Source organism: Fukomys damarensis, unplaced genomic scaffold, assembly GCF_012274545.1.
Source record: "Fukomys damarensis isolate Sample0158 unplaced genomic scaffold, DMR_v1.0_HiC HiC_scaffold_19, whole genome shotgun sequence".
NCBI lineage: Eukaryota > Metazoa > Chordata > Mammalia > Rodentia > Bathyergidae > Fukomys > Fukomys damarensis.
Window position 1 is genome coordinate 8,389,216 of NW_022900931.1, and position 11,063 is coordinate 8,400,278.

At 57.0% G+C, this 11,063-nt stretch overlaps 1 protein-coding gene and 1 long non-coding RNA gene across 4 annotated transcripts in view; one reads left to right on the top strand and one right to left on the bottom strand.

Moving 5' to 3' along the window:
* Positions 1-1,500: 1,500 nt before the first annotated feature.
* On the bottom strand, positions 1,501-2,802 carry LOC104854284. 2 transcript variants are annotated; one of them, XR_004518124.1, is made up of 4 exons: positions 2,591-2,802; positions 2,190-2,232; positions 1,713-1,988; positions 1,501-1,573 (listed from the first exon to the last, which is right to left on the bottom strand). It is a non-coding gene; the product is annotated as an uncharacterized LOC104854284 (long non-coding RNA). The 2 variants fall into 2 exon arrangements; XR_004518123.1 differs by having other exon boundaries at positions 1,713-1,999.
* The window catches only part of Pdgfb (platelet derived growth factor subunit B), a 12,213-nt gene continuing 3,136 nt past the window's right edge, over positions 1,987-11,063 (top strand). For both annotated transcript variants that reach the window (XM_033766215.1, XM_033766216.1), the window contains exons 1-5: positions 1,987-2,180; positions 5,870-5,966; positions 8,104-8,193; positions 8,800-9,005; positions 10,120-10,264. In XM_033766215.1, the coding sequence (XP_033622106.1) occupies positions 2,112-2,180; positions 5,870-5,966; positions 8,104-8,193; positions 8,800-9,005; positions 10,120-10,264 (607 nt within the window). In that variant the 5' untranslated portion in view covers positions 1,987-2,111. The remainder of the gene's footprint in view (positions 2,181-5,869; positions 5,967-8,103; positions 8,194-8,799; positions 9,006-10,119; positions 10,265-11,063) is intronic.

Genomic DNA, 11,063 nt, shown 5'->3' on the forward strand with positions numbered 1-11,063 from the left:
GCACACGCGGGCCACACGCGCGCGCACCGCACGCGATCGCACGTAGGGCCTCTGCACACACGACTGGAGCACACGTGCGCGCATACCCACGCACGCACACGGTCACGTTTGGCTCCATACACGCACAGCCAGGTGCTCGCCCCCGCGCAACAGGTGGGCCCTGGCACCTTGCCGGCTCTGTAGAGACCCCATTTCCTTCCTGAGATCCTAGGAAGGTAGAGGGCTCTCCTACCGGGGTCCAGCACAACAACAGTCTTTTTTTTTTTTTCTTTTTTCTTCTTTTTCTTTTTACCTGGTTAGAGCAGCTTCAGGCCCCTCAAACCTTACCACTCTGTAATTGCTTTTTTTCAACCACTCCTGGCCCAAAATGCGAGTAGTTCACTGAAGGGCACAGGAATGTCCAGAGCATTTCTCCTTTCAACAAGCCCTCACGTGAACTCCGGGACAGCAGGGATGCTGCCACAGTGTTGAGGTTGCTTCTACTCCAGGTTGTTTTCTTCTTTGCTGATGTCTGGTGCTTAGGACCGGTCACCCCTTATCATTCCCCCAGCACCTCTCCTCTCCCACCCCTCCTCCTGTGTGCATTTGGGGTAGAGGCCAGAGTGCTGAAACTGAGCTTTTCTTCTCACGTTTGTCCCAGCCGACTTGACCACACCCCTGCAGAGCCGGGCCATTGTACCTGCAGCTTTGCAGTTTGTAAAGTGCTTTTTTAATAATCCTGCGCAAGTTTCTGTGGCCCCAGAGGAAGGGGCCTACATAGCAATGGAAGGGCCACCTCCTAGGTGCCAGCATAGAGAGACTCAGGGAGGGTTTGCTGTGCAGAGTGGCCCTGGAGCTGCCCATATCTTTGGTGGAGGCCTCAGCAGCTGGGGAAGTAGGGTGGGAGCTATGGGGCGGGATCAGGAGAGGGTCTGCAGAGGCCTAAGAGGTCCTCCTGTCCCCATCAGCTGAGCTGGCTGGGGGGGGGTGACTCCCACTGTCATATGATGTTCCACTGCCTGAGCACCCTTCTGCCGGGAAGCAGAGTGGGGACCCCACAGCCTCTAACCACCCAGCTTCTTCCTGGTTTGCTGACGGCCTTAGGGGAGGGGAGATCAACTTGCTGGAATCCCCCAGTCCTGGAGGTGTGCAAGGTCAAGGTCAAACAGAATTTGGAGGCTCTGTTGCAAGAGCAAGGAAGTGTGTACGAGAGATTAACTCAAGGTGTTTACTGTAAGGGCCTCAGTCTTCCCTTCCCCTCTTCCGGGGGTTCCTTGTATGGCAACTCTTCACTTTCTGGTTTATTCCATTTATTGTCTGTCTTCCTCCATGGGACTGTAAACTGCGCTAGGGTGCTTTGCTCTGGGTCCCCAGCACAGCGCCTGGAGATTGGATAGTGTGGCCAGGACAGTGAATGCTTGCATGGGTGGGGCCCAGGCCAGCTAGGTGCTTCATCAGCACAGACTCACCAAATCCCCACCCTCCAGTGCAGCAGGCACGGCACACTGCCCTCCTGCCGGTATCAGGTATCAGTCTGCCAAGGTCTCCCCATCATGAAGCCAGCATGTTTCTCCTCCCTGTCTTGGGACCTGGGCTGTCAGGATCGGAAAGGACAGAGAGGAAGACACAGAAGAAAGAATCAGGCTGTCTCTCTCTAGATAGCCTCAGTTTCTGCCACCTACAACAAACCTGTGCAGGTTGGGTCAGCTGAGAGTTTCCTGCATAGCAGTTACCTGCTCTGGAGTTGGAGCAGGGTCAGTGATTGCAATGAGCTGCCAGGACTGTGCACTGCTTCTGAGCTCTTCCTGCTTTGATTTTTTTTCCCCGCTCCAGCAAGAGGTGGGGAGGTTGGTGGGCTGGGCTGCTGGAGGAGGCCAGGCTTGAGCAGAAGGGAGAGTCCCAGGAGCCAGAGGAAGGAAACTGCTGGTGGGAAAAGCTGGTGCGAGTGAAGTGGCTTCTGTGGTCTATCCAAAGAGGGCTTCTTCAAGGGCTCGGCTTTGGCATCCGATCTAAATAAGGCCTGAGAGTCACAGGCAAGCAGGCAGGCGCTAGGAGGCTCTGTCAGCTTCTCTTTCCGCCAGCTGCTGACACCGCCCCTAGTTCCTGGGGAGTGTGAGTGTGCGTGTTCTCCTATGCGTGCTGGGATCCAGGTGGAGGGTGGGGTTCGAGCCCCTTTGATCTGCCAGCCTGCTCGGGAGCAGGTAACTCACCTGGCTTCTCGCTTGCTCGTGCCCTTCCTGCCTCCTGCAGCTGCTGTTGGGGGTGGGGTGGGGAGCAGGTTGTTTGCCTTGGCTCCCAAGGCTGGCTTTGCCCCAACTGCTTCCTTGCCGCACCCTCGCCTTGCTAGGAGCCCTGGACCTGAGATCTAGGGCAGCTTCTTTGGGGTGCCAAGTCTCTTTTCCTTTTTGTGGTGCCCACCTAGAGGCCTCCAGAACCTGTGGCCAGGAAACCCAGGCTCAGAGCTGTCACCCTCCTACGCCCAGTGGGGCTTCTAACTAAACAGGTGTTCTGCAAGGGTCCCCAGGGCATTGCATCCTGGAGTGGACCACAGGCTGGCTGCCCCCACCCATCACCGCCCCCAGTCCCACCCGGAAGGGACCCTTCAACCCACACAGGACCAGCTGGTGTCAGTGGGACCAGGGTGCCATTTCCGGTGGCCTGGCCCAGGGAATAGTGCAGTCACACACCCTCCCATGATCAAGCAGCTCTCCATCCACCCACTGTCATCCTTGAAAATGTCCCAGGGCACCTGTGCCACTTGCTGCTGCACTCAAAGGCGCCACACTGGACGAAGTAATAATGGTGACAGTGTCAACTCACAAAGCCCCTGTTATCTGCTGGTTTCTCTGCTGCATGCAGAGTTATGTCTCCCGATCACCCTCTCGAGGCGTTCTTAGCCCCTTTTTCAAGATCAAGAAGCCAAGATTTTCAATGATTAAAGAATCTGCCTTGAGGATCCGGGTTCTCCTGGCATCTGAAGTCCTTGCCCTCCTCTGCTATGGGGTTTCCAAACTCCTGCACTACTGATATTTGGGGCCAGTGATGGTTCTGGGCACTAGGGGGGTGGCTAAGCAACCATCTGTTGTTAGGTGTCAGTAGCCCCCCTTAGCTGTGGCCTCCAAAAATGTCTTCAGAGCCTGCCGGTGTCTTCCCACTGCTCTTTACTGTGGGAGTAAAGGGTGCCCAGAGCCAGAGGAATTGGAACGGAGGAGCAACACTCCATGCCGTGCAGAAAAGGGGTGCATTCTGGGGTCTGGGAAGCACCCAGCTGTGTCACTTACTGGTCCTCCAGACCTGTGGCTACTTATTTAATTTCTTTTTTCTTTTCTTTCTTTCTTTCTTTTGGTACCAGGGATCAAACTCTGGTCCTTGTACTTGCAAGGCAGGTGGTAGAACCACTGAGCTAAATCCTCTGCCCCTTATTTAATTCCTTGAAGCCTCAGTTTTCTCATCTGGAAGATGGGAATAAAAGTAGTGCCAGGCTCTTAGGAATGTACTGCATTTTGCTCAGCCAGTGCCTGGCTGTGGTCAGGGGCTGGTGAGTGTGTGTGTGGCATCACTGTCCAATCCAGGGGGCTCTGAGTGAATGCTGAGCATCTAGTGACCTGGTCACCAGCAGCAGGTGTAGAAGTGGCTCCCTGCTCAGAGCACCATGGGCCCGAGGAGAGGATTAGCCTGAGCACAGGGAAGAACACCCCAGGTGATCCTCCTGGTGGTGGGGATGGGAGAATCATACTGGAGAGGACCCCATTATGACGGTATAGGGTCCCGCACTAATTTTATCTGTGTTTATTGAGCACCTACTGTATGCACTCTCCACCCTCATAGTCTCTAACTGGGCTTTCCTCATTCAGCCTCCGAAGGCCGGAGCATGTCTCCTCTCCATTGTGGGCCTGGGTCTGGGGCATCCACTGAGCTTGCTTAAGGTCTGTCTGTTTGTTTTGCCCCAGCTGGCAGCCGCAGCCAGTTCTCCAGTGGGCAGGCAGATCTTGGCACAAGCACTAAGGGCCATTTGGCCTTTGGGCCCCACCCCTGGAGTCATTTGAATCATTACTCCACAAACGCCCCTTGTTCCCCTTCTGGGAGTGACCCAGGGAGTCTGGGCTGGGCACCTCCACTTTGTCTTCTGCTGCTACTGTCACCCCTAGGCAACGTTAGAATCAAAATGAACAATTTCAACCCCCTTGATTAACAAATGAGAGTGAGGATCAGAAAGGGGTAGTGACCAACCTGAGGTCACACAGCAGTTGGTAATAGTGCTCTGTGGACCACCAGTTCTGTGTCTGACAAGTCTCAGGACAGTGACCTTCCCTGGTCTTCACTGGACGCCAGCTGTCAGCCTTCTGTCCCATGGGTTGGGTGCCTGGTCAGCCCTCAGAGATCACCAAAATCGTGGTCTCTCTTCTGGGGTGGGGTGGGGTGGGAGGAAAAAGAGGGGCTGGCCTGGCATCCCTCCTCTGCACATCCCTGCCAGTCAGTGGTACCGCCTGGGATGCTGAAGGAGGAGCCCGATCTTCAGCCTGGCCCCCAACTTCTCTCCCTGCCGCCTTGCAGCAACCCTGAGGCACCAGAGGGGCTCTCAGCTCCGTGGAGAGGAATTTCAAGAAAGTGTTCAAAGGGCTCTCGTCCACCCTGGCCCTGGCTCTTACAGCTCCCAGCCCACAGTGGGCGCACCCCACACAGCCCTGGGTACTGAGATGCCCCTCTCCACCCCAGGCAGTGAGAGCTGCACCCCTCTGCCACTGCAGTCAGCTCAGCTTCTGGAACTGCAGTCCTGGGGTGCTCAGTAAGCAGAGGAGGGAACGGTTTCCTCCTCAATGCAGGGAAACTGAGGCATGGTGAAGTTTGCCCCAGTGTTCGTGCCCTCCAGCCTCCCCAGGCCATGTGGCCCAGTGTGTGTTGCCTCCATGTGTGTGACTGTGTCAGGGCCAAGCCTTTGGGCGTGTGGCAGTGTCAGCTGGTGCACCGAACTGTGCCTCTCAGCCTCCTGTGCCCTCTTCCTCTAGGGGCTGTTGGCCCCAGGCCCTCGGATCTCTCAGGGTCACGGGGATTGCGGGAGGGACCTTCTATCAGGACCTGTTATTGTAGGACCTGTGGTTTCCCTGGAGGAAGCCTGGCTCCCAGTAAGGCCTATTAAAGTGCTTATTAAATTTCAAGTGTGTTTGGTGACAGGCCAGAGGGGCTCTAAAAATAGGGTTTGCCTGGGCATGGGTTAGCTTTCAGGTTTCCTGGCTGGGTTTGAGGATTCCCTCCTTTCTTTCTGGCAAGAGTCAAAATAGGCATGGCTGGAGCCTGTGGCCTTCTGAGACCATACGACTTTGCAAGAATTGTTATGCACCCCTTGTTTCCTGGAGGTTGGCATGCAGGCTCTTTTGTCACAAAGGCTTGGGCTCCGGTGAACTTCTGTACTACACTTGGTCTTAGCCAAAAGGCCAAGAAGCGATCCAGTGAGCTTCTGTAATAATAGGCCATGAGATTCTGAGTAGAGGATATTCACTGATTGAACCTCTGTCTTCCCATCTATAGAATGGGGATCATTAGATCTCCTGTGACATATACCAGCTGTCCTTAGCTATCAGATGTGGCAGGAGAAGCAGAGAGAAATTGGGTTGTTGCAGCCTCCCTAAGACTGGTAGTCTGATGGGGCAGATGATGTAGACAGGCAGGTCTAGCTGGTGGCAGGCTGGGTTCCTGTCTGGAGGGTGGGGCCAGGGTAGTTTCAGAGCCAGGTATTGGAGGTTCAAATCCCCAGGCTCCACGTGGCTGTCAGCCTAGATCCTGCTTGCCCCAGCCTGAAGGGCCCCAAAGGAAGTTTCCATGGAGAAAGTCAGTGGCTGGGGAGAGAGCCCCCCTTGCCAGCTCATTCAGCCCTCTGCTGTCTGCCTGGCAGGGGGACCCCATTCCTGAGGAACTCTATGAGATGCTGAGTGACCAGTCCATCCGCTCCTTCGATGACCTCCAGCGCCTGCTGCACGGAGACTCCGTAGGTAAATCGCATCTTCCAGCACTCTGGCCTCCCTGGGTCTTAGGGGACCTGGGAGTGGGCAGGGCAAGGCCACTCTTCCATGGACATCTGGAGAGCTAGGGGCCCATGGTTACCCCCTGCACCCCAGAGAGGGCTGACTACACCCACCCAGGGAGGGCACAGGAGGCAGATGAGCCGGAACTTGAGACATGGGGTGTGGCAGGAGAAGTACCCGTGTGTGGCTCCGGCATGGTACAGAGGGTGGGGTGCTGGAGTAGGGCAGGCAGGGAGAAGGTGCCCAGGGCATGTGCCGAGTGTCTATCCAGGTGTGGGCACAGCCAGGAGGGTGGTGCTTGAGGAGCCATCTCCCTGCCCCTCTGGCCCAGGGCCCAGTCTGTGAGGTCTCTTGGGGACACCTGGGCTGGACCAGCCCTCAGCCCTGCCTGTGCCCAAGAGCAAGCTCAGAGTGGGCACGTGCTTGGTGGCACACACGTGGCAGGGCTGGCGGGCTGGGCTGGGAATGTATTTATAAACGCTGTCTTCAGAGCAAATTCCATTCTATTCTAACCTCTGGCCTGGTCCCTGGAGCCCTGGTCAGCACCTCCCTGCACCCCCGGGTCCCCTTCCCTCTGGGGTTCTGTCTCTTTGTCACTTTGTAATCCTTGCCCAGACGCTATCTACGGGGGAACAGCATTTCCTGCCTTTGTCTCCTCTCCCTGTTGGGCCCCTGGCTCCCTCTCAAAAGCATTCCCGGGCCCTTTCAATCCTGCCTGCCTGGGGGCAGTGAGGCAGGCAGGAGGGGCCCCAGCTGGGCTCACCTATTGTCTACCAAGGCCCCCACCCCACGTCTCCCAGCACCCCCTGCCCAGTGCCCAAGTGGCCAACCCTGGCCACACAATGGGGCAATTTCCAAATTTAGCCTTTCTGCCATTTCTTTCCAAGGCCCTGCCCCCCCCAGCCGGCCCCTCCACACCCCTGGTGGGGGTTGGGATCTTGGACATGGGGTTTTTCAATAGCTGGCCTGTTTTGAGGCAGCCATGTAGCTATTTTTTCCTAATCAACTTAACCTTTCCACAAAGCCCATCTTTTCCCCATCTCCTCCCCACCAGGGACATTCCAGAGATGGCAGGGAAAAAGAAAGGGAGCTAGAGGGACAGACAGACACGATGACGTGGGAGCCGTCCAGCGGAAGTGGACCAGTCACAGGCTATACCGCAGGATGGTCTCCTATAAACAGGATCCCCTGGGATCCTGGACAATGGACAGCAGCCTGCAGGGGCCTTTGTCTTTGACAATGACGTGGGCTGGGTGTGAGCTGTAGTGACAGGGTAGGTGGCTGGGGCTTGTCCCCCGAACCCCTTATTTGGCTTTGCCGATATGAGAGAGACAGAAGGGACTGTGTCCGCCTTCAAGCTTTAGCTCAAATCCTCCTCCCCAGCCTTGCTTCCCAGTAGGCAGCTCCAGGCACGATCTCTAGAGGGGGACCATGTCCCCAAGGAGGTGTCCCCGAGCAGCTCTGAGGTCAGAGCTGTCCAGCCTGGAGAGCTTAAAGAAGGGGGAGATGGAGGCTGAGAACCAGGATGCAACCTGGACTAGCAGGACTAGCAGGGCACGTGGCACAGCTCACCAGCCTCTTCTCTGCCTTCAGCTTCCACCACCCCCGTCCCCTCCGCCCTCTCTCTCCCCAGGCCTGCAAGGCCATTGTCCGGCTCCGGAGGGGCTGTGAGCAGGGCCTGCTGGCCCCCCGGGGATTCTGGGAATTTCTCCATTCAGCACTTCCTATGGGAACGCTGGGCGGAGTGGCACTGGGAACCGGCCTGCTGCAGTGCAGGGGCCTTGCCCCACCCTGGAGGCCGAGGAGGGTTCACTTACAGTAGCAAAGGGGAAGGGTTATTTTTAACTCCATGCATATGGGTTCTAGCCAAAAATGTGGCTGAAGAACCCAGAGTGGGGTGGGGGTGCCCCAAAGATGCAGCCAGGCCCCACCACTCCCAAGCAAGGCCGCCCCAGGTTTCCTAGATGGCCCTCCTCAGGGCCAGGAGCCTGGAATACGGAGGGGCTGTTCTCTGGGGTTCCCGTGCTGCGTGGAACCCCATGGGAGCCCCATACATGGTCATTAACCAGCCCTGCAGAGTAGCATCTGGTGCTTTCTCTTGCAGATGAGGACAGGGTTGAACTGGACCTGAATGTGACCCGGGCCCACTCAGGACGTGAAGCTGAAGGCTCATCTCGTGGGAGGAGGAGCCTGGGTAAGACCCAGGGCCCCATTCTAGGTCCTTTAAAGTCCAGGAGCCACGGGAGAAAGGGGGATGTGACTTCAAGACATCCCCAGACTCCCTCCCCTGACCAGCTTTGGCAGGAGTCACTACACCACCTGTGCTCACATCACGTTCTCTGAAAAAGCTTTTCTCCTCATTTGATTTTTCACTGTGCCGCTGGAGGTGAATATCAAGTGAGTTTCACAGAGCTGTGAACAAGAGCCCAGAGAGGGTACAGAAGTAGGTGAGGTCACATAGCTTAAAACTGGTAGAGCCAGGGAGCCCGTAGATCATTAGGCACCGGAGAAGCTCTCCCGGGGGCAGGCAGGTGCACACACTGTGACCGGCTCCTTTTTGCCCAGCCAGAGTCTCTGAAACCCTGTGGGCGTGGCTGGGGGGCCTACAGGAGGGAGTCAGTCCCTTACCTCTTCCGCTCTCTGTGCCTTGGTGGGTTAAGGGAGCTCTCCAGGCCTCCGTTTCTCTGTACCCAAGTGATAGGAACCCCAGAAGAGGAGGAGGAGCGCTTGCTGTGGGAGGGTGGGGGCGGTGAGCAGAGCTCTGTATCCTGGAGCTCCTGACCAGATCCTCCTCCTGCAGGTTCCCTGACAGTGGCCGAGCCGGCCATGATTGCTGAGTGCAAGACACGCACGGAGGTGTTCCAGATCTCCCGGAACCTCATCGACCGCTCCAATGCCAACTTTCTGGTGTGGCCACCCTGCGTGGAGGTGCAGCGCTGCTCTGGCTGCTGCAACAACCGCAACGTGCAGTGCCGGCCCACACAGGTGCAGCTGCGGCCGGTGCAGGTGTGTGCCCCCCTCCGGCTTCAGTGTCGGTGTGGGTTGTCTTGGGGTGTCCCTGGGCTCTGCACCGTTCGTCCTCCAAGGTGGCCCAGGTTGCGGTCACCAAATAGCACAGGCAGCTTTTCCACCTCGGGTGGGGTGCGGGTACTGCCATGCTTTTCCAGTGGTGAAATCCCATGGCCCCCCCTTGCAGAGGCTGCCAGTACGTGACACCTCAGGTGCCCTGGGAAGCTCCCTTGCAGCTCCCCGATATCTGGGGCTCTCAGAGAAAGACCCAGGCAGGGGTCTGCACACTGCCGCCTTCATCAAGGACTCTCCAGGTGATGGCACTGTGGGAGCAGAGACTGTCCCACCCCCACCCCAGCAAGTGGTCAGCGCTGTGTGGCCTGTTTTCTGGAGGAAGTGGGCACATGGACATTGGTCCCACGGCTGTCTGTGCCAGAGGGCGCCACGCACACGCCAGGCTGGGTGTGTCTTCTGATCACGTGGACGGCTTTCTGCACCCTGGGGCCGCTGTGCCCATGTGGGTTGCTCACAGTGCTGGGGGCCGCGCTTGGGTTTCAGCGCTGGCCCTGCCAAATCTGTTGCCTGTGCCTTGCACTCTTCCCACTTTCCAACCCTGGCCTGAGCCCTGGGCTTGAAACTATAAATTCTACTCTCCAGCCGGCCACCCACTGTCACGGTATCTCCTGTGCCCAAGGCTTCCAGCCCCATGGATGGACACCTGACCTCCCTTTCCTGCCTCCCTCCTGGATAAAGCCTTCCCCCACTTCCTTCCAGACAGCCATTGGCTTCTGGTGCAGCCCCTGGCCTTGGCCACGGCAGGCCAGGCGTTCCAGGAATGAGGACACAGCAGGCCCCACGCACAACCCGGAAATGCCTTTCTCACTCTCTGGGGGCCCGGGGCCGCGGCAAAGCACAGGCCAGGTTGGAGGGCTTGTTTTGATGGAAAAGCTCCGAGAGGGCAGAGGGCAAGGCCCTGCTATTGTTTGGACCTCAGCAGTGGAGAGCAGGTCCACTCTGGGCTTTCGAGGAAAGCTCTGCGCAGGCCTGGTGGGGAGAGCAGGTGGTGGGCTGTGTGCGGCTCTACAGAGAGGTTTTGTGTCCTGTCCTTCAGGTAAGGAAGATAGAGATTGTGCGGGGGAAGCCAGCCTTTAAGAAGGCCACAGTGACCTTGGAAGACCACCTGGCCTGCAAGTGTGAGACGGTGGTGTCTGCCCAGCCTGTGACTCGAAGCCAGGGAAGTTCCCAGGAGCATCGAGGTAACCTTCTTCCCGGGGGCTACTATGAATCGCTGGGCCACAGCCTCCTCCTGCAGCAGCTGGAAGCCCCATCAATCTAGATACCCCCCCACCAGCCTGAAGTCCCTGCACTGAGAATGTAACCCTCAGGTGGCCTTCTGGCCTGCACAGCAGCCAATCCCCTTCACTTATGCCACCCTCGCTGAGCTTTGTCCTTGAGTGGCTGAGTTTTTGCTCCAGGACCTTTGCACGTACTGGTCTCTGGACCAAGTTTCTTCCACCTTTTGGATCCTGGCTCCTTCTCTCCTTCTGGGCTTCAGCTCTGAAGCTGCCTTCAGAGCTCTGCTCTGGCTGCTTTCCAAGAGCAACCCCCTGCTTGGGAGATTAAATGCACGGAATGGTGAGACGACCATTCCAAGACCTAGATAAGAGAGGGTTCCATGCACATCATCTTCACATATTTGACAGCTTGCTCTGGAGATGAGGACTCTTAATTTCTTGTGGCCCTAAATGGGAGAACTAGGACCAGTGGGAAAAACAGCTGGAGAACCTTAGCTCCAGTTATGGAAAAGCTGGTGATCAGTCAAGGCTCTATCATGGACTTGGTTGCCTTGTGAGGTAGTGAACTCCCTGTCACTGGAGGTGTGCAAGAAAAGGCTTGAAGGCCACAGAGCTGAGATTTTTTTTTTTTGTTGGTTTTTTTTTTTGGTACTGGGGATCGAACTTGGGTCCTTGTGCTTGTGAGGCAGGTGGCAGAACCACTGAGCTAAATCCCCGGCCCAAAGCTGGGATATGACTGAAGGAGCTCAGGCATCAGGCA